A 20,285-nucleotide genomic window follows, 5' to 3' on the forward strand; every position below is an offset into this window, starting at 1 on the left:
AGCTCCACCCCCGCGGGGTCAGGGCCCTTGGAATTGCCCTGGAGGAATTCCTGGAGGAATCCCTGCGGAGTTGGGGTGTCGAGCGCGGCGTGGGGCGGAGCAATCCTTCCGGCCTTCCCGAGCGAAGGTGGGCACTGAGAGGCAGCGAAGGCCAGGCCCGGGTTTTCTGTATATCCAGGAGGCCTGGGCTTCCCGACCACCCCCGGAGCAACAGGGAGCCTTCCCGGCTGGGCAGGAGCCCAGGAAGGCCCGCGCTTTCTCTGAAAGTGAAAGGAGTGGGCGGGGGGCGCGGCCGAGGCGGGGCCCAGGCGGGCTGCGGCGCAGGCTCCGCCTCGGGGCAGTCTCGAGCCGGGGGCGCCGAGCGTCTCCAGTGCCCGCCGCGCCGCGGGCTGGTGGGCTCTGCCGCGGCTCTGTTACCGGGAAATGACCCTGCCCGGGGGCCCGACGGGCATGGCGCGGCCGGGAGGCGCGGGGCCCTGCAGCCCTGGGCTGGAGCGGGCTCCGCGCCGGAGCGTCGGGGAGCTGCGCCTGCTTTTCGAGGCGCGCTGCGCTGCGGTCGCTGCTGCCGCCGCCGCCGGGCAGCCCCGGGCTCGCGGGGCCAAGCGGCGAGGGGGACAGGTCCCCAACGGGCTTCCGCGGGCTCCCCCTGCCCCAGTGATCCCGCAGCTGACTGTGACGGCCGAGGAGCCGGACGTGCCCGCGGCCAGCCCCGGGCCGCCCGAGCCGGAGGGTAGCTGGCTCCCGGCTGTGGGTTCGTCGCACCTGCAGCAGCCGCGCCGCCTCTCCACCTCGTCGCTCTCCTCCACTGGCTCCTCGTCGCTGCCCGAGGATTCGGAGGACGATCTTCTGAGCGACAGCGAGAGCCGGAGCCGCGGCAACGTGCAGCTGGAAGCGGGCGAGGACGTGGGTCAGGTACGGGCCGCGGGGCGGGGCCGGAGCGGGGACCTGCTTGGAGCTCGCTGCGGACCAACTCCCGCCCTAAGCTCCCTCCCCCGAGAGTCCCCTTCTCCCTCTTTAGGCAGTGGGGTCGGTAGGAGGCGCCGGGCCAACCCCTCGCCTTGACATTTTTTACTCCAGTTCTGCAGGCGAGTCGCGACCCAGGCCCTGGGGCGTCTAAGGGAGTGAGGAATCCCCGAGACCGGCTACGGAGACAGGTGGGGCGGCGGGGCAGCGGGGCAGCGTGACTTGCCGGCCGTGAGATGGCTGGAGGGATCGGAGGGGCTTAGCGTTGCCCGGCGAACTCTCGCCGAGACGTGAGGACGAGCCTCCTTCTCTGCCGCCCCCTCTCCCGCGCCGCCGCCCCACCCCCGCCGTTGCCACGGTTTCCCTCTCCTGAGTGGGAGTGGAGCCAAGCTCCAGGCTCCGCTCGCGAACTGCCGCCGTCTGCTCCCGGCGCCCGCACCAGGCTTGGACGCGGGCAAGGGAGGGGCGCGGGACAGCGAGCTTAGGCAGGGGTAGGAACGCTGCCCTCCTCCGCTTTGCTGCTCCTAATTCTGGCCGGGGAGGGTGGAGGGAGGTAAACTGAGGCTGAGAGGGTGGGACCAGTCTGCCGATCTCCGCCCCCGGTAGCCTGGATGTTCTGGGGCCAGGTTTGACCCTTTGATAACCCAGGCTAGGGTATGGTGCAGTCATTCCCCGTGCCTGCCCCTCCGGGTCGTGTTTCTCCCAGTATAGCCGTCCTGTCCCCCTTGTTTTAATCAAGGCCAAATACTTTAAATAACTATCCGCGGTCAACGAGAAGGAGTTGCTCTAGATCCACGTTATGCAAGTGTCCCTGAAGTGGAGGAAGAGGCGAAGGGCGCCCTCAGCCTCTGGTGGCTCGGGGCTTGCCCAGAAGGGCGGTGAGAGCAGCGGCCGTGCGCCGGGGCGGCCGGGCCTGCGGGACCTAGGCTCCCCCCGCGCTCGGATTGGACGAGGCGCGAGAGTCACTGTAATGGCTTGCAGTGGCTCCGTGATTCACTTACCCCTGAGACTTACGTTATCCTCAGGGAGACGTGGTTTGTGAAACAAGAAGGAAAAGGAAAAAGTGTCATAGAGCAGGAACCCACCCCGACACCAGGCAGAGGGTGTGGGGAGTCCCTCTCTCCTCCGTAGGGGTACCCCTGACCCCTGACATTTCTGGTGTAACCCTGTTCCCTGAAAGGAGGCGGTGCCGCCCGAGGGTTTCTGAGGCGGGGATGAGGGGCGGTGAGAGGACTCCTCCCTCCCTACCCCCGAAAATCCGGAGCAGTAACTGTGGGCCCAACGCTCCCCCCGTTCAAATCTCTGAGAGCTGAGAGGCGGGCGCTGGAGGCAGGGAGCCACGAGGGCAGCCCCCGGCTTCACTCTTCTTGCTAAAGGCGGAGGAGGACCTGCGGCCCAGGACTGCTTACACGTAGGCAGCCCAGCTGGGGTCAAGACTCCGGGGCCCAGTCGCAGCTGTGCCCTGGGCGTCTTCGGCCGGCCTCTCCCACTCTGGGCCTCCCCGTCACCCGGCGCGGCAGGAGCTGGAGCAGATGGCCGTGGAGGGCCCTTCCAGCTCCAAGGCTGCGAGTACCAGGCCTTCCCAACCCCCAGCCCGCCGGGGCCTCCCCGAAGGCAAACAGCCACGGTGGTGGCAGATAAGCCAGGGCTGTTGACAGAGGCCGCCTGCGTCCGCGTGGAAGGGCCCGGCTCGGACTTTGCCTCGCGGAGCCGCACAGCGCGCCCGCCTAGGCTGCCTTTAGGGCTTCCCCAGGCAGGAAGCAGAGCCCATAGGCTGGCTGACCGTGAAGGATGCGCCCGGGAGAAGAGTACTGCTGCAGCACTCCTCAACTCTCAGCTCTCCAGCCCCTTACACCTCCGGCCTGGGTGGATAAAGTAAATAGCGGCAAGCCTTTGCAAGGCTTGTGTACATCCTTCACCTCTTCTTTCTAGAAGCCGCACACTGTGTGCCCAGAGTCTGGAGCTGGGCTCCCCCTCAAGGTAGTTGGGACTGGGCAGCCTGCCTCCTTCCTGCTTCCTTTCCTGCGGTAGGGGAAGAAAAACCATACAGGCCAAGAGAGGAGTTGGGGGCCTGTCCCCAAGGGCAGCTGGCATGACATTCTTAGGCCTTGTCTGCCTCTTAAAACAATTTTGGGGGTGTTGCTCTAGCAGAAGAGAGGTTGTTTGACTCTTGTTCATTTGATTCTCTTCTCTCAGTGCTCCAGGATGGGTAAGGAGACCTGGATGCCATCCTGTCCTGGGCCCAGAACTCCCACACTTCACTTTTCACTAATTATAGAACAGAATTTAGGTTAACAGACTTCCTTTTTAAAAAGCAAATGCCCCTGGGAGGGTGAAGTCGTGGGTCACTTATACCTTGGTGCAAATCATTTTATAAATTTAAACTGATTGTTCTCACCACCACCACCACCACCAGGAGTGCTTATTTGATAAAGTACTGGGAACATGGCAAGGGGGTTGGGCTAGTAGAGAGCTTTAGCCAGAGTCTGGATGGCTGGAGGTAGGGCATGGAAGTCAGGAAGAGGGGAGATGAATACCAAAGACAAAGAAAGCAAAGGGCTTCTGGCAGAAGATACACAAAGTGTCTGGTGTGATACAAGAAGCTGGAGTCCTCAGGGCTTCTAAATAAAAGGAGGGTCTGAGGCTAGTATTCAGCTAAGCTCTGCCCAGAAGGAGATGCTCCCTGTCCAGCCTCATGGGTGAAGAATTATCAGAGGGTCCTCCTGTGACTTCGTCAAAGACTCTCACATGGTCAGCTCTCCTGAGCTTTTTGTCCCAAGGTGTCTGGGTAGCCTCTTGCTGTGAGATGCTTTCTCAGACTTCTATTTGCCTGGGCCAGGCGATGGGGTTTTAACCCTTTTTTCAGCCAGGTTTCACTCTGTAACATAATAAATCTGCTTTCTGATATTCACACAATAAAAGCCTTACCTGCTCAAAAATATCTTCCCTGCTGTTGTTCATGTGCCAAAATCCCCACCCACTCGCCAAAGAATGATTCCCCTAGAACCATTCTGGATATATGCATCTTTTATGCATTATGTTCCCTGGGGGAGGTAGCTCCCTAGATGAAGATGGCAGAATTCCATGATGCTTGCATCAACTCCTTCCATATCTGACCCTATCCATTACTGGCAGAGGAACTAAATCCTGTCATTACCAACCAACCTCAAAAGGTGGCTGCGAGGGCTCAAATGGCATAACGGGTTTGAAAGCCTTCTGTAACCCACATGGCTGGAAACAACCTTAGTCTTTGCTGCTCTTGGCTGATATGACCTCACAAAACTTGGGTGGGGAGAGTGGAGAGATAACCCGATGTTATCTCAGTTTGGGAGCAAGCCAATGCTATATTATCACACATCACTCAAGAGACAGTAGCTCAGGACTGCAGGTACTAAATCCTCTTCTACCAGCTCCACCTTTCACCTTCCAGCCTCACTCACTGCTCCTACATGATCACAGAAGAAAGGATGATGCAGTTCTCCCATCTCACCTAACCCAAGGCTGATTCCATCTTCTACTGGGGTGGCTACAGAACTAGATGAACCCTATAATGAAGTCCATTCTGGCCCCACTGTCCCCCCAAATTCTGCCAGTAAGTCCCTAAAGCTTCCTGAAGCCCCACCACTAAACCCATCCCTTTGGATAAACTAAAGGTGTCCAGCTAACAAAGAGGGGTCCCCAGGCAGATCTCAGTGTTTCCCCAGAGATCAAAACACACCGCCTTGTGGCTGCAAACTGCTTCATCTTATACAAAATTCTTTTTCATGCAGGGTCCATTTGACCTCTGGAACCTGCTGGGACAATTGGAACATGGGGGTGGGTTTTGAACTTGAGCTTAGGGCAGAGACTGGGAGGCCAGCTGGAAGCAGGGATAGCAGGAATGTTAACTCTTTGAACTTTGATTGCCTTCTGTAAAATGGCAAGAGTTACCATCTCAGGCACTTACTGTGCATGTGCAGCAGCATCATGAATTTCAAACTGAGTGTGGGGGAAGAGGGTATAGGATGTGCCACTCAATGTACCTGGCACATACATCTTCCTGGAATTTTATTTGAGGATTGAGAGGTGGGAGAGTTTTATAATAAAACTTGGATTTATTATGCAGCATAATGCAAACCTTGTATGTATTTAAAGAGTGAAAAAGGGAGTTTTGAAAGAGATGTCATGCTTCTAGTGGGCTGCTTCTGGCTACACCCCCAGATCTCTGGGGATTGGACATGTGATCACACCCTACTGAGCCATGTAGGGACTTCAGGAAGAAAGCAGGAGCAATGCTGTCTGTTGGAGATGAGAAGCCTGGTGTGCAGTGGGCGGTCAGTAAATGGTGGCTCATGTTATGGCAACAGCTAGGTCCAGAGGAAACAGGCTCACACAGATGAAATTCTCACTTGAGTTCACTCAGCTAGAAAGTGACAGAGCCAAGACTGGAAGCAACTTCGGACTCCCCCCTCCAGTACTGTGTCACTGACTCCCATCTCCTCGCCATGAAAGCGGTTTTATAGTCAGCAGCCTCCTCTTCTTAAGCCTCCACCCCAGTTCTCCCTCTCACTCTGGTGGACTGAGTGAGAGCTGGATTCCTGGGGACCAGCCTTGTGAAGGCACACATGTCATTCCTCTAAAAGGCAGGCGCCCTGGGAGGAGGCAGCAGACACACTCTTTAGATGAGCAAACCCACTAGATGCTCCAGTGGGTAGACACAGGAGTGATGAGCTTGGTGTGGGAAGAGGAAAGGTTCAGAGTATCAGATGATCTCAGACTAGACGCAACGGTCAAGAGGCAAAAGGTACACCAAAATCTCAATTTCCCTCTCAGTTTCATCTAAGATGACAGACCCTCCCCTCTGTATTCCATTTTCAAAACCCAGGTTTCTGGGTCCAGGTTGGGGTACCCTGGCCTTGTCAACTGGTAGGGAGTGAGATGGCATCTAAGGATAGGAAGAGAACCTTGGGGAGCACCAAGCCATTCTTTCTTCAGGCCCTATCAGGTTGGCCTCCCTACCTTGGGCCTGTGTAATGATTTGTTTCCATGTTTGTCCCTAAATAAGAGGAACCAATGGTCCCAAGTATTAAATGATAATCCAGAGTTGTGCAGGTAGTAGTGGTCCACGCCAAGGAATGGGACTGGGGGTGGGGGCTGTCACACTCAAGTCTAATTTACCACTACTCACAACAACCTGGTGGGAGTAGTTATTTCCCCATTTTACGGGGAACTGAAGAAACTGAACTCAGAGGCTTCTCAAGCCCCAGAATATCCCGAGGCATTGGTAAAAGTGCAATGCTCAGAGTTTCCCTGTGGTAGACCTGAAAATCTGCATTTTTTTTTAACATCACGAGACTGTTTTCCTCACAAAAGTCCTAAAACCACTACAGAGCAGTTCAGTAACCTGTCCGTGCAGCTGTGGAGCAGCAGAACTGAGCTTTCTGACGCTAAGGCTGGGGCTCTTTTCAGCACACTGGATGTCTATCATCTCCAGGCGCTTGTCTCAGCGTCCGCCACACAGGCTCACGATAAACCCCTGAGTGAATCAGCCAGTTGAAGCTCCAGGCACGAGCTGCTTAGGGTAGGGTGGGACGGGGCGAGACCATGTTCCAGAGGAAGGATGGCTTTACTGCTGAGACGCTGACTGGCAGACCCGGGTCGTGTCGCTTTCAGAAAAGCCACTGGCAGAAGATCCGGACCATGGTGAACCTGCCGGTCATGAGCCCTTTCAAGAAGCGCTATGCCTGGGTGCAGCTGGCAGGGCACACGGGTGAGCACGGGGTCGTGGCGGGTGCGGGGCGGAGGCCGGGAGGAAGGGACTTAGGCGCCACTAACCAAGGTCTGCCCTCAGGGAGTTTCAAGGCAGCGGGCACCAGCGGACTGATCCTCAAGCGCAGCTCGGAGCCGGAGCGCTACTGCCTGGCGCGGCTCATGGCGGATGCGCTACGCGGCTGCGTGCCCGCCTTCCACGGCGTGGTGGAGCGCGACGGCGAGAGCTACCTGCAGTTGCAGGACTTGCTCGACGGTTTCGATGGGCCTTGCGTACTAGACTGCAAGATGGGCGTCAGGTACGCGTGCCCTGCGGGGCGTCTGGAAACCAGTAAAGGGCCCAGGGCGGGAACGAGCGCTCTACGCGTGCCCAAGGCAGTGCTCGACTAGGTCCCAGTGTGCGCCCGCTCACGCCGCGCCGCTGCCTGCGCCTCCGTAGGACTTATCTGGAAGAGGAGCTGACCAAAGCCCGTGAGCGGCCCAAGCTGCGGAAGGACATGTACAAGAAGATGCTGGCAGTCGACCCTGAGGCGCCCACCGAGGAGGAGCACGCGCAGCGCGCAGTTACCAAGCCGCGCTACATGCAGTGGCGAGAAGGCATCAGCTCCAGCACCACTCTCGGCTTCCGCATCGAGGGCATCAAGGTGGGCCAGGCTCGCGTCGCTTTGTATTTCCCGGGCCCTTCCTCCGCCCCAGCCCCACTGTGCGGTGTCTGTCCTCCGTGTTGACCTCCCACCCCGACTGCCCCCGGAAGAGGCACCCTCTGGCGGCCGTCTCGCTGTCCCTGGCATTCAACGTCCCAGGAGGTATCGCTGCGCTAGCCAGATCCTCTCCCTTTGGGCGCACACGTGGCCCCTGACGATTTCTGCCCACCTTCTACAGAAAGCCGACGGCTCCTGCAGTACAGACTTCAAGACCACGCGAAGCCGAGAGCAGGTGATCCGCGTCTTTGAGGAATTTGTGCAAGGGGATGCGGAAGTGCTGGTGAGCGTGGGATCCCAGAACCCTGAGATGCTGGGGAGCCTGATACCGAGGGGTGCCCCCAGGTCAGGTCATCTGACGCAACACCCGTCCGTACGTGACCCCCATCCCAGTGTTTATCGCACTGCGCTGTTATTGCTTTACAACAATTCTGGGCTGCGCGCCACGTGGGGGCCTGCGCCTTCTTCACCATGGTATTTGCCAAGCCAAGCATGCATCGTGGCGTTCTTCATAATCTCACAATCGCAGAGGTTCAGTTGGTATTTAATTTGTCCTCCCCTTCTCCACCCTCTCCAGAGGAGGTATCTGAACCGCCTGCAGCACATCCGGGACACTCTGGAGGTCTCTGAGTTCTTTAGGAGGCACGAGGTAAGAAGGGCAGGCTCACGTGTCTGTGGTCTGTGAGGGAAGAGGGTGGAGGGCTTCTCCACCGTGGCCTGACGGTGGGGGACTCGGCAGGTGATCGGCAGCTCGCTCCTCTTCGTGCATGATCACTGCCATCGCGCCGGCGTGTGGCTCATCGATTTTGGCAAGACCACGCCCCTCCCTGACGGCCAGACCCTGGACCACCGGCGGCCCTGGGAAGAGGGCAACCGAGAGGACGGCTACTTGCTGGGGCTGGACAATCTCATTGGCATCCTGGCCAGCCTAGCCGAGAGATGAGGCTGGGCCCCTGTCCCTGCTGACCTGAGGGTCTGACAGATGGAGCTGCGCCTGCGTCCCCACCATGCATGCAGGCAAGAGAGACTGAAACCCCGCGATGCGGAGCAGTGCATACCGCCCTGTAGGGACAAGTGCCAACCACTGTGGGACACACTGCACGCGCAGGGCCTGGCCCCCCTACAAGCCCCAGTGTTCCTAGAGCCGGCGACGCTAATTAAGCGGGGGAGGGAGGAGGAGAGCAGGGTAAGTGGCTTCTTCTTCAGCCCAGCTCTTCTGAGGGGGCTCCATACCTCTCCAGAGAAGCCAGATAAAGAACTTTGTTTCACAGGCACTAGATCTATTGGTCTGAACTCCCACACTACAATGGACTCCTCTTCCCAATAAAACTCAAAGACACCAGCTTTGACTCTGGGCTCATCCCCTTCTTCCCTCTGGGCCCTTCTTTCTTGGTTCCCTAGCATCTGTCAGGTGCATTCAGATCACTGTGGTCTATGACAAGAGCTCTTTGTTAGCGGCATGTGTAGTGTTGGGGGCTGCCCAGGTGGAGGATGCTAACTGGGGTAAGGGCAATCCAGAGAAGGCTTCCTGCAGGAGGCAATTTCAATTCCCCACCTACACCTTGTGGGTGGGGGTGGCCTCTAGCTCCACATATCAAAGGCTGGGAGTGGCCAGGCTCTTGCCCAGGAGGCCTGAGACTGGTTTCCAGGATGGAGAGCTCAGTGGTGCCAGGCCAGCCCTGAGACAGGCCCAGACGTGTAGCACAGACTGCAGGAGACAGAGGCTACGTGGGACTCAAGCCACCTAGAAGCCTGGGGAGGAGTGCAGGGAGGAACTGGCACCATCAGTGCCAGAGTCCTCACCCTTAGGACCCTTAGGCCACAGGGGAGACTCCAAAGGTCCCAAGGTTGGTTACTCCTGGATTCGGGGGGCTTGAGGCCAGAGAGCAGCTGGGGACCGAGGAGGCTCCCTCCCCAGTTCTTCAAGCTCCCTAAACTCAGTTCCTGGGCCTGTGGAGATCTTAGGCCCCCCAGAGACAGGCTCCCCAGCCCCTTCCTCCTCCAGAATGGGTTAATTACATTGAAAGGGGTGAATTCAGCACAACAGGGTTCTTTAATAGGAAGGTAGGGGAGTAGGGATTCATAGTGTTGTTTTATGGTTTCCCTCCTGGTCCCCAAGTCCAGGATGGTTGGGTCAGGTCAGGTGGCACACCCGAGTGCTGTACTGAAGATGCTCCAAGATGCTGGCAAAACGAGGGCAAAGTCATCCACCCCCACTCCCCTGCCCCATGACACAGTCGGCACCTCCTGACTGGTGCACCCAGGGCAGGGCATATAGCCCAGTGAGATCTCCCAGAGCAGCATTTAAAGACCTGCATCACACTTGGGGGGAACCGAGTGCAGTGGAACCCATCAGGAACAGCTTCCCTTTCCCTCACATGAGGTGACCCAAGGTAGTGGAGTGCATGTTATCACCAGGAGTCGGTCTTGGATGTAAAAATGCCCTCCAGGGAGGCTTCAAATGGTCCGAAGGTGCTGGTAAACTCCCTTGGAGCACCACATGCCCAGGTCCTACACCTGTAGATATTGCTTGCATCCAGAAGTCTCCAATCTTGGCCACTTGGCTGGATCCAGTGCAGCTCAGCAGGCAGTTCCTGGTGGCTCAGCAGAGTCAGGCAAAAAAATCACTGCCAGAACTCCAGCCTTGATCTTTTCTTTAAAAGTTATGTAAAAGGGCTATTCCTTGGGGAGGGAGCAGGATTGGAGGTCCCCAGGGCTAGATCACTCGGACCTGTGGATGAAGTGATTTTCTTCCAGGTAGTAGCAAACCTGCCAGCTGAAGGAGGTCTTGCATGCCCAGAGGTGATGGCTGGGCCTGGGTCAGGCAGAACGCACATCAGACCATACAGGTTTGGGGACCCATGAACAGGTCTTTAGGTGAGCCTAGAGGGCTGGAAAAGGGTCACACCAGCTGCAGCTGGCTCTGATTCAGGAAACCCTTCATGTCCCCTCCAGACACCAACTCCAGCAGAATTAGGCCAGAGGTAGCCCTGATGTACTCACAGTATTCTGATGTTCTGATGGCTGAACTCGCTGGTAGTGCATATACCCTATCACCAGCAGGGAGAGAAACCATGCTCTAGGCTCCACAAGGCTGGAGAGGAGCTCTAGGTCCCTAGAGCTGCTACCTTTCAGCCCCAGGGTGAAGAGAAACTATTTCTGCAGGTGGGTCTGGGTGCCTCCCTCCCACTTGCACCTCTGCGCCTTGCCCTGGGTGCACCCCAGGATGAGCTCCCCAGTGAGGAAATCCAGCCAATCCTGTGGACAGCAGAGTTCTGGCAGAGTCCAGGGAGGGAGAGGGGCTTCCCTGGTGGCTCAGCTGATAAAGAATCTGCCCGCAATGCGGTAGACCTGGGTTGGGAAAATCCCCTGGAGAAAGAAAAGGCTACCCACTCCAGTATTCTGGCCTGGAGAATTCCACGGACTATCCATGGTGTCACAAAGAGTCAGACTTGACTGAGCGACTTTCTCTAGGGAGGAAGGCAACAGAGCTCCTGAGTACCCCGGACACTTCTAGAGGGCGGGTTGACCCTATCTCCAGCCGTGACTCCTTCCTCAGAGACCCTTCTCTTCTACTCTCAGTCAGAAGCGCCACCCCTCTCACCTTGATAGTCACCTGCAGAAGGCTGAGGTCCCCGGGAAGGCCAATTACCAGTCCCTCATAGGTTTCTCCAAAGACACCACGGGCCAGGGCTCTGCAGAAAGGCAGATTGGAGGGAGTGGGTGGTTGGGTCTGGGGAAGCGTCCTTGAGGGTCTAGAGCCTCCTTAACCTCCCCTGTCCCCTGCTCATCCTCCATATGCTCAACTGGCCCTCTCTCAAGGTCTGAGCTCTCTGCATCATGGCATGTCCCCAAGGACAAGCTTTGCAGGGGTGACGGTGACCAGGGCAGAGTCAGGGCAGAAGAAAGGGCAGGTGTGGGGTAAGGTGGTGGGGTGGGATTCTGTGCTAAGTCTTCCCTTGGGTCCCTGCAGACGCTCTGGGGTGAAGGCAATCCTTATGCCAAAGAATCATATTTAGGGTCCCTACCATCCCAGAACTGGGGATGACAGCTGACTTTGCCAGGTTACTTCCCCTTTCAGAGCTTCTCTGACCTCCATCTCCTCTATACAAGGGGTTTGGATGAGATGCTCACTGGGATCCATAATTCACGACAGCAGGGAGCAAGATGGAGGCTGGGGATTCAGAGTGCATAGGCTCTCAGAAGGAGGGAGAGGATTCAGCTGAGCAGAATGAAATTGGCTGAGGAAACCTCTGTAAGCCCTGGGGGCAGCATACAGGACTGGGCTGGGCCAAGCCTCACCTGGAAGTAGTAGGGGTTGGGGATTGTCCTCATGGTGGAGATGTGAAGCTTGATGATCTGGAGCTCAAGGCCTGGCAGCTTCATCCACCATGGATCCTGCCACTTCTTATGGTTCACCAAGGATGGGAGGAACACTGGCATACTCTCTACCTGCCCATCAGGCCCGCCCTGACCTGCCCCCCTGCCCAGGACACCTCTCCAGATGCCCATTAAGATAAATGTTGTTCTCAGGCCTCCCCACGTACTTCTACTTTTTAGAACCCTAGGGGAGTTTGCCACTTCTCTCCTGGGAGTAGAGGTTTGAAATCAACTGTTTGCCCCTGGGACCCCACAGAAGCCTGTTGGCTCAGTGAAGAAATCAGCCATGCCTGCTGGGTGCTCTGTACCCAGAATCAGGACCCCACACACCGTAGGAAGGCTCAGTGTCAAGACCACCACCACAGCCACCATCAGAAACAAAAGGCCTGAGGGGGTGGGCAGGTCCTCCAGTGGGAAACTCCTCTCTGTCCCTCTACCCCAACTTTTAGTGATGCCTCAAGACTCAGCTGAGTGTTCACTTTTCCATGATGCTTTCCTCACTTATCCTAAATGAATGCAACTGCTCCCTCCTCATCACCCCTAAGACACTTTACACCTCCCATGGCAACTGTCACCACAAGATATAGGTAGATATCTAGATATAAATGTAGACATACATAGAGACAGTGATCAGTATCTCCCCTACCACACTAGACTACATGCTTCCTGAAGGTAGAGCATGCATTGATACACCTCTAATCCCCTGGCCAATACTCAGCACAGTGCCTGGCACACAGCAGATATCCTTCCCAGTGCCCTAGTGCTCATCCCCTCCCACGGTCCCACAAGTCCAGACCTCAGACACAGGCAGGACATACCCATGCAGGTGACGTTATCCTCAGCCAGCTCCATGCCCTCTGGGCACGTGCAGTTGGCCAACTGGAACTCAGCCTGGCATTGGCAGATCTTCAAAAGGCAAAGGCAGCAATTGAGGTCTAGTTGAATCTCCACCTCTCCGTGACTCTCCATGACAATGAGTAAAAGAATTGATATTGCTGGGTGAGGGTGGGGGCGTATGTACTTTTTCCAGTCTCGTGGTTAATTTTAGCCCTGAACTTTGGAACGAGGAGCAATGCCAGGCATTTAGAGAGGGTGGGAGAGTTTGGGGGACTTCTGTCAAGCTTGTATGCTTCCTTTTCTGGGATTCTTGAGCTTGCAGGTTGTTGAAGAGAATTCAGAGCAAGAGATAATTTGACAAGCAGACCAGAATGCCCCATTCTGACATCACAAGTGACAGCCCAGCTCCCAAGTATTCCTGAGTTGTGCAAGACTGGGTAGTTCACAGGGCAGAGCTGGTGGTCAGATGGGAGAGACTGAGGAAAAGGGCTAGACTAGGCTGAAAGGTGGGGGATAGGGGCCAATACCTGCCAGAAGCTGCAGGCAGAGCTCACTGTTGGGGTGTATGACAAATACTGCACCCTCCTCATCAGTCCAGGTGATGTCAGTCTCTGAGGCATCACTCCCTGCCAGAAACTGAGATAGAGGGTTGGCTATGAAATGGGGGAAGGAAGAGGAGCATACAGCTCCTCACAGACGGAAAGCTGGCTTATACAGCAGGGAAGCCGGAGTCTCCCCGTGGAAACCCCAGTGTGGTCTTGTCTACACTCACATCACAGTACTAGTGCTGCCGGATGGCAGGTGGGAGCTGAGGGGCCAGCGAGGTGGGAAGAAATAATAGCTGGAATCTGCAAGCCTGGCTCAGGTTGGCTGCTCCTTGTCTGTCTGAACCTCTTTAATCCCATGTTCTCAACTATAAAATGGAAGAGGCCCAACCCACATGCTCCACTTCTACAACAATGGAGATAACGTGTATAAAGTACTTAGGAACAATACTGCCCAGACAGACAGGAAGGCTCCATTTCTTTATAGCAGTGGTTTCCAAACTCTGGAGTACATGAGAATCACCTAGAGACTTGACTAAAACACAGATAATGGGGCCCTCCCCTAAACTTCTGATTCAGGAGGTTGGAGGGAGGCTGAGAATTTGTATATCTAGCAACTTCAGTTCAGTTCAGTTTAGTTCAGTCGCTCAGTCGTGTCTGACTCTTTACAACCCCATGAATTGCAGCACACCAGGGCTCCCTGTCCATCACCATCTCCTGGAGTTCACTCAAACTCATGTCCATTGAGTCAGTGATGCTATCCAGCCATCTCATCCTCTGTCATCCCCTTCTCCTCCTGCCCTCAATCCCTCCCAGCATCAGAGTGTTTTCCAATGAGTCAACTCTTCACATGAGGTAGTCAAAGTACTGGAGTTTCAGCTTTAGCATCATTCCTTCCAAAGAAATCCCAGGGCTGATCTCCTTCAGAATGGACTGGTTGGATCTCCTTGCAGTCCAAGGGACTCTCAGGAGTCTTCTCCAACACCACAGTTCAAAAGCAGCAATTCTTCGGTGCTCAGCTTTCTTCACAGTCCAACTCTCACATCCATACGTGACCACTGGAAAAACCATAGCCTTGACTAGATGGACCTTTGTTGGCAAAGTAATGTCTCTGCTCTTCAATATGCTATCGAGGTTGGTCATAACTTTTCTTCCAAGGAGTAAGTGTCTTTTAATTTCATGGCTGCAGTCACCATCTGCAGTGATTTTGGAGCCCCCCAAAAATAATCTGCACTGTTTCCCCATCTATTTCCCATGAAGTGATGGGACCAGATGCCATGATCTTAGTTTTCTGAATGTTGAGCTTTAAGCCAACTTTTTCACTCTCTTTCACTTTCATCAAGAGGCTTTTTAGGTCCTCTTCACTTTCTGGCATAAGGGTGGTGTCATCTGCATATCTGAGGTTATTGATATTTCTCCTGGCAATCTTGATTCCAGCTTGTGCTTCTTCCAGCCCAGCGTTTCTCATGATGTACTCTGCATAGAAGTTAAATAAAGCAGGGTGACAATATACAGCCTTGACGTACTCCTTTTCCCATTTGGAACCAGTCTGTTGTTCCATGTCCAGTTCTAACTGTTACTTCTTGACCTGCATATAGGTTTCTCAAGAGGCAGGTCAGGTGGTGTGGGATTCCCATCTCTTTCAGAATTTTCCACAGTTTATTGTGATCCACACAGTCAAAGGCTTTGGCATAGTCAATAAAGCAGAAATAGGTGTTTCTCTGGAACTCTCTTGCTTTTTCCATGATCCAGCGGATGTTGGCAATTTGATCTCTGGTTCCTCTGCCTTTTCTAAAACCAGCTTGAACATCAGGAAGTTCACGGATCACGTATTGCTGAAGCCTGGCTTGGAGAATTTTGAGCATTACTTTACTAGCGTGTGAGATGAGTACAATTGTGCGGTAGTTTGAGCATTCTTTGGCATTGCCTTTCTTTGGGATTGGAATGAAAAACTGACCTTTTCCAGTCCTGTGGCCACTGCTGAGTTTTCCAAATTTGCTGGCATATTGAGTGCAGCACTTTCACAGCATCATCTTTCAGGATTTGAAATAGCTCAACTGGAATTCCATCACCTCCACTAGCTTTGTTTGTAGTGATGCTTTCTAAGGCCCACGTGACTTCACATTCCAGGATGTCTGGCTCTAGGTGAGTGATCATACCATCGTGATTATCTTGGTGGTGAAGATCTAGCAACTTAGGTGGTGCTAATGGCTCAGGCACCATGCTCTGAGAACTGCTGACTTATACTACCCCTGCCTCTCTGCCTCCCAGCTCAGCTTGCTAACGCAGCCAGCTCTAAGTTCCTGGGACTGCTACAGATCAAGGATGGGACATGTTGTGCTGACAAAGATCCTGGATGTAAAAGAAAATCGAGGGAGTACAGTCTGCACGTGTGCTTTGCAACCTACCCGACCTCTTTTTCTGATATTTATTACTCTACCTGCTCTGGCCTGGAAGGCAGGCTCAACACTTTTCCCAACTGTCTTCCGAGGGACTAGGTCTGTCCTTAAGGCTGTAACCTTACTTCACTCTCGGGGCTGCCCCGCTGCCCTCCCCAAGGGTGCACCTCAGCGCTGCCGCCACCTCCCGCGAAGCCGCCGGCTGCCCCCCAGCCAAGCTTAGCCCAGACCTCCGCGTTGCCCTGACTGCCCCGACCCCTTCCTCGCTGACCCGCCGGCGGGGAGTGTAGGGGGCCCGCGAGGTCCAGAAGCCCCCTGCACCTGTAGAGAGACACGGGGTGGCTGGCCGCGGGGACGGGAAGCACGGCCTCCCGTCCTCGCAGCCCGCGCCCTCACCTGCCACCCCGCCTCTTCAGCTGCTCCTGGGCGCCACCGAGCGGTTCTCTAGTTTCTGGGCGGTGGTCTGAGTTCCCCCTCGGTCCTGCGGCTTCACGTACGCCCGACCGCCTCCTGCGGCCGCCACCAGCAGCGGCTTCGGCTCACCTGTGCGCAGCTACGCGGCAGCGACACACAGGGGCACCGCCCTCCAGCCGTCGAATGAGAAGCCGGGCGCTGGGCGAGGGCTCGCGCCCCAGGGATTAGAGTAAAGATAGGGGCTCGCAGTCAGGCCCACGGCTTTGGGGACGCCAAGGAGATCCTGTGAGTGCGCGCTCGGTGGGAAGGACTCCAACGCCTAGCTCCGGAGACCGGGACAGCACGCGCGGAGGGAAGCACGAACCCGAAAGACGTAGGTGGCGCCCCACCACCTCCTGCCCAGCGCCACGACCCTGGGACCCCTTCGATCCCATTCGTCGCCGCCCTCTCCTCAGCAGCTCGGAAACTCTCCCGCGGGAAGTCCGGTGCCGGTGCTGCAATCGGTGGAGGCCCGGGCCCTTCCCTCCCAGTGCTGAGGTCTGAACCCCGAGAAACGCCCCTCGCTCCACCCAGCCCCTGCTGTGGGGCGCTTGAGCCGCTCCGCTTCCTTCCAGACAGGCGTCCTCTCCCAGCTGCCCCACGAGGATGTAAGGCGGTTCTCCCGCAACCAAGGGAGCAGATGGCAGAGACAAGATTCCATGTGCCTGTGATAGGTGTCTATTGGTACCTTTGCCGCCCGAGGCGTCATGGGCTGAGATCCTGCGGAAAGCGGGCTCTGAGTCCCTGGCCCTTGACCATTGGTCCTCAGCCTGCCCGCCTAAGGTAGAGATTAGTGATGGAGGAGGTTCCAGAAGTTCTTATCTGAGGGACCTAGGGGATATAGTGTATTTTGAAGGAATGGGGAGACTAGGTGTGCAAACCATAAAATTAGATTTTGCTCTTATTTCAAGAGGCTTAATGGAGATGGTGAGGGAGGCTCAAGCCACCTCTTGCAGCAGCCGCTGGTTATGAATACTCCACTGGGCAGGAACAGGCTCCTGGGAATAGCTAACTTGGTGGCAACTATTGCCACCCCTTCCAGGGTTTGGCTGGAAGGGACAAAGCTGCTTGTCACTGCAGGATACACCAAGACTCAAAGTGGAGCACAGGTACCCTTAGTTCCCCAGGCCACAGAACCTCAGATTTTCAGCTGCTGCCCACATCTACTCCTGTTTCTGCCAGTATCTATTCTTTATAGATACTGGCCAGCACTCCATGCCTACCACAACTGCTCAGAGTCCCAGGGCCCCCACTGTTACCACCACACTGCTGCTAGTGTGGTCCTGGGCCCAAGCCAGCTCCTGGCCCTGCAGATGGAGAAGAGCCAACACCCCTCAGCGCCTGGAAGCAGGGAGGGAGGAAAGGGTCAGGAGCACCTGCCCCAGCCTGAGGGACCCCACACAGAGTGGAGAGCAGAGGAGGAGGAGGAAGGAGCTCAGAGCTCACCTGAGGGAATTATGGGAGAGGCTGGCTCAAAGCTGCTAGGCAGGGTGGTGATGTCTGGGTCCCAGGGACTTGGAGCTGGTGGCAGCAAGGACGAGGATGGGGGAAATGGTGCCTGGGAACCCAAGCTGGAGCAGAGAATTGCACCTGAAAGGTGATGAGGTGACAGCAGGGTTGGGAGAGGGCACATGTGTTAACAGGATGGCAGATGGAGAGCCTCTCGCAGCCACACCCCTATCCCAACCTAGCTGGGACATACTAGCACCTGGAAGCTGCCCAAGCCAACTCTGGTTGCCAAAAGCCCACTGGGGTGGGGTAGGGGTGATGTGTGCTCACTTTTCTTCCCCGGAGAGCTTTTCCCAGTGGATGTCTTGGGCACAGCACTGAGGTCCATCCTTCAGGGCCCCCATTTTCCTCTCCACTTAGTTTGGTGGTTCTGCCCCCATGCCACGCTGAGACCCAGGGCCTGTCCCTCCTTCCCCAGCAGAGATCTGGATCCTGGGATCAGGCACCCACTACATTTCTTTACCTGCACTCCCCATGCTTTGGCTGCAAGGGTTAAAGTGTTCAAGGCCTCTGCAGGAGCCACTTGGAACCCCGTTTGTCTCAACTGCCACCCCCAAGTCTAGGAAGTTGCCTGTAACATTATGGTTCCCTGACTGCCTGAAGGCACTTACCGGAGACACAGCAGCAGCCGAAGGAAGAGGACTGGCCTGCCGCAGCCAGAGTTGCAGGCTCAGACTGCTGCTTTTAGGAATGTCCTGCCTCTTACTGGAGACCGCTGGGTCCTAAAGCTGACCTGACTACCCCCAGCTCAGACCCTGGGATGTCAAGCATTCACTTGTACAGTTTTGTTGCCTATGTCAACTCTGTGCACAACTTCCACGATTTGGTGAAAAGCCTGGGCCTGATATCAAAAGACCAGAGTGCCAGGAATTCCCTGGTGATCCAGTGGTTAGGACTTCGTGCTTCCACTGCAGGGGCATGGGCTCAATCCCTGGTCGGGAAACTAAGACCTTGCATGCTGTGCTGCAGGGAAAAAAAGACTAGCATCTGTAGTGAACTGGGTTTGGTGAAGAGATCACAACTCAAGGAGTTTCTCTACCACTTGCAAAAACATAGGAAGGGAAGTTGTTTTGTAACCACAAGGCACCCGATAACTGAGAGGGCCACACTCCATCAGGTGGTTTTGTGTCTTCATTTTTTTTTTTTTTTTTGCTCAAAATACCAATTTTGAAGGCTGAGACCTAATAAAAAAAACACTGAAAAAAGAAGTTATAGTAGTTAGCTACTTGGTAATCTCTGAGTGTATAGTGCTGGTTGTAGACACTACAGTGATTTAAAAAAAAAAAATGTCTGGCACTTATGTCTTTTTTTAACTCTTACTATGAGGTCACAGAATTTACTTTACAAGGTCCCTGTAAGCCGATGGTTCTCAAAGTGTGGTTGGTTCTGGACAGCAGCAGCAGATGGGAGCTTGTTAGAAATGCAAATTCTTGGGTTTCACCCTAGACCTACTTTATCAGAAACACTGGCAGTAGGGCCCAGTGATCTGTTTCAACACCATGTCCAAGTGATTTTTTTTTTCACATAAGTTTGAGAACTATTGATGTTTCATAAATATGGGAGTTGCTCAGTACAACATACCGTTTAATTCTGTATTCAGCAGCTCCATTTATAGGGGATGGGTTCTTTACCTACTGATGGCACATGGCTCTCACCCTGACCTGTAAACACAATGATTATAATTTCACACAGCAAGTGACACTAAGAAAGCTTAGTGTTGGAATTCAGACATAAGAACAACCTAGAGGTGCCAAAAGGAAGAGAGAAACTGATGAACCAGAGTTTACTTTTTGATCCAATCCTCCCCAGTCTTTGCCTACCATCACTAAAGTCCACAGTGGAAGAGGTGTTGTAGAACCTCACTATATAGAACCCCACTACCCATACCCCGCCCCAGACCCACCATCAATCAAATTCATATGTTGAAACTGAATCTCCATATTGAGCCTATTTGAAGGTGGTGCCACTAGGGAGTTATTAAGTCATGAGGTTTTCACCTTCATGAGTGGAATGGGATTAGTACCCTTATAAAAAGATGCCCCAGGGGAGTTCCCTGGTGGCCTAGTGGTTAGGACACAGCATTTTCATTGCCATTGCCTGGGTTCAATTCCTAGTCAGGGAACTGAGATCTCACAAGCTGTGTGGCCAAAAATAAGAGGCCCCAGAGAGTTCCCTTGTCCCTTCTGCCATGGGGGAGCTGTCTATGAACCAGGAAGCAGGTCTTCACCAGATACTAAATCTGCGAGCACCTTGATATTAGACTTTCTTGTCTCTGAAAGTGAAAGTAGCTCAGTCATGTCCAACTCTGTGACCACATGGACTACACAGGCCATGGAATTCCCCAGGCCAGAATACTGAAAGTGGGAAGCTATTCTCTTCTCCAGGAGATCTTCCCAACCCAGGGATCGAACCTAGGTCTCCCACATTCCAGGCGTTTTCTTTACCAGCTGAGCTGAAAGGAAAACCCAAAAATACTGGAGTGGGTAGCTTATCCCTTCTCCAGTGGATCTTCCTGACCTAGGAATTGAACCAGGGTCTCCTGCATTGCAGGTGGATTCTTTACCAACTGAGCTATCAGGGAAGACTTCCCAGTCTCTAGAACTCTGAGAAATAAGTATCTGTTGTTCATAAGCCACCCAGCCTGTGGTATTCTAACATAGCAGCCCAAACAGATCCAAGACAGACAGCTACCGCGCCAGTCTGATTTTTGGACTCTCTTTCTCAGGATAGCAACTATGGAAATGAGGCCA

At 54.9% G+C, this 20,285-nt stretch overlaps 1 protein-coding gene across 1 annotated transcript; it reads left to right on the plus strand.

Moving 5' to 3' along the window:
* Positions 1-417: 417 nt before the first annotated feature.
* Positions 418-8,756, plus strand: ITPKA (inositol-trisphosphate 3-kinase A). Its single transcript, NM_001083519.1, has 7 exons — positions 418-912; positions 6,616-6,712; positions 6,794-7,010; positions 7,151-7,355; positions 7,594-7,695; positions 7,990-8,061; positions 8,152-8,756. The coding sequence occupies exons 1-7, from the start codon at positions 424-426 to the stop codon at positions 8,353-8,355; spliced, it is 1,386 nt and encodes a 461-aa protein (NP_001076988.1). The 5' UTR covers positions 418-423; the 3' UTR covers positions 8,356-8,756.
* Positions 8,757-20,285: the final 11,529 nt, after the last annotated feature.

The sequence above is a fragment of the Bos taurus genome, chromosome 10 (assembly GCF_002263795.3).
Source record: "Bos taurus isolate L1 Dominette 01449 registration number 42190680 breed Hereford chromosome 10, ARS-UCD2.0, whole genome shotgun sequence".
NCBI classification, from domain to species: Eukaryota; Metazoa; Chordata; class Mammalia; order Artiodactyla; family Bovidae; genus Bos; species Bos taurus.

What these genes read in the sequence shown, in the direction of transcription:
- ITPKA (NM_001083519.1), top strand. Translation starts at nt 424, where the DNA reads ATGACCCTGCCCGGGGGCCCGACGGGCATGGCGCGGCCGGGAGGCGCG. An exon ending in CGGGCGAGGACGTGGGTCAG is followed by an intron (nt 913 to 6,615) that starts GTACGGGCCGCG and finishes TGTCGCTTTCAG; the next exon opens with AAAAGCCACTGGCAGAAGAT. An exon ending in GACTGCAAGATGGGCGTCAG is followed by an intron (nt 7,011 to 7,150) that starts GTACGCGTGCCC and finishes GCGCCTCCGTAG; the next exon opens with GACTTATCTGGAAGAGGAGC.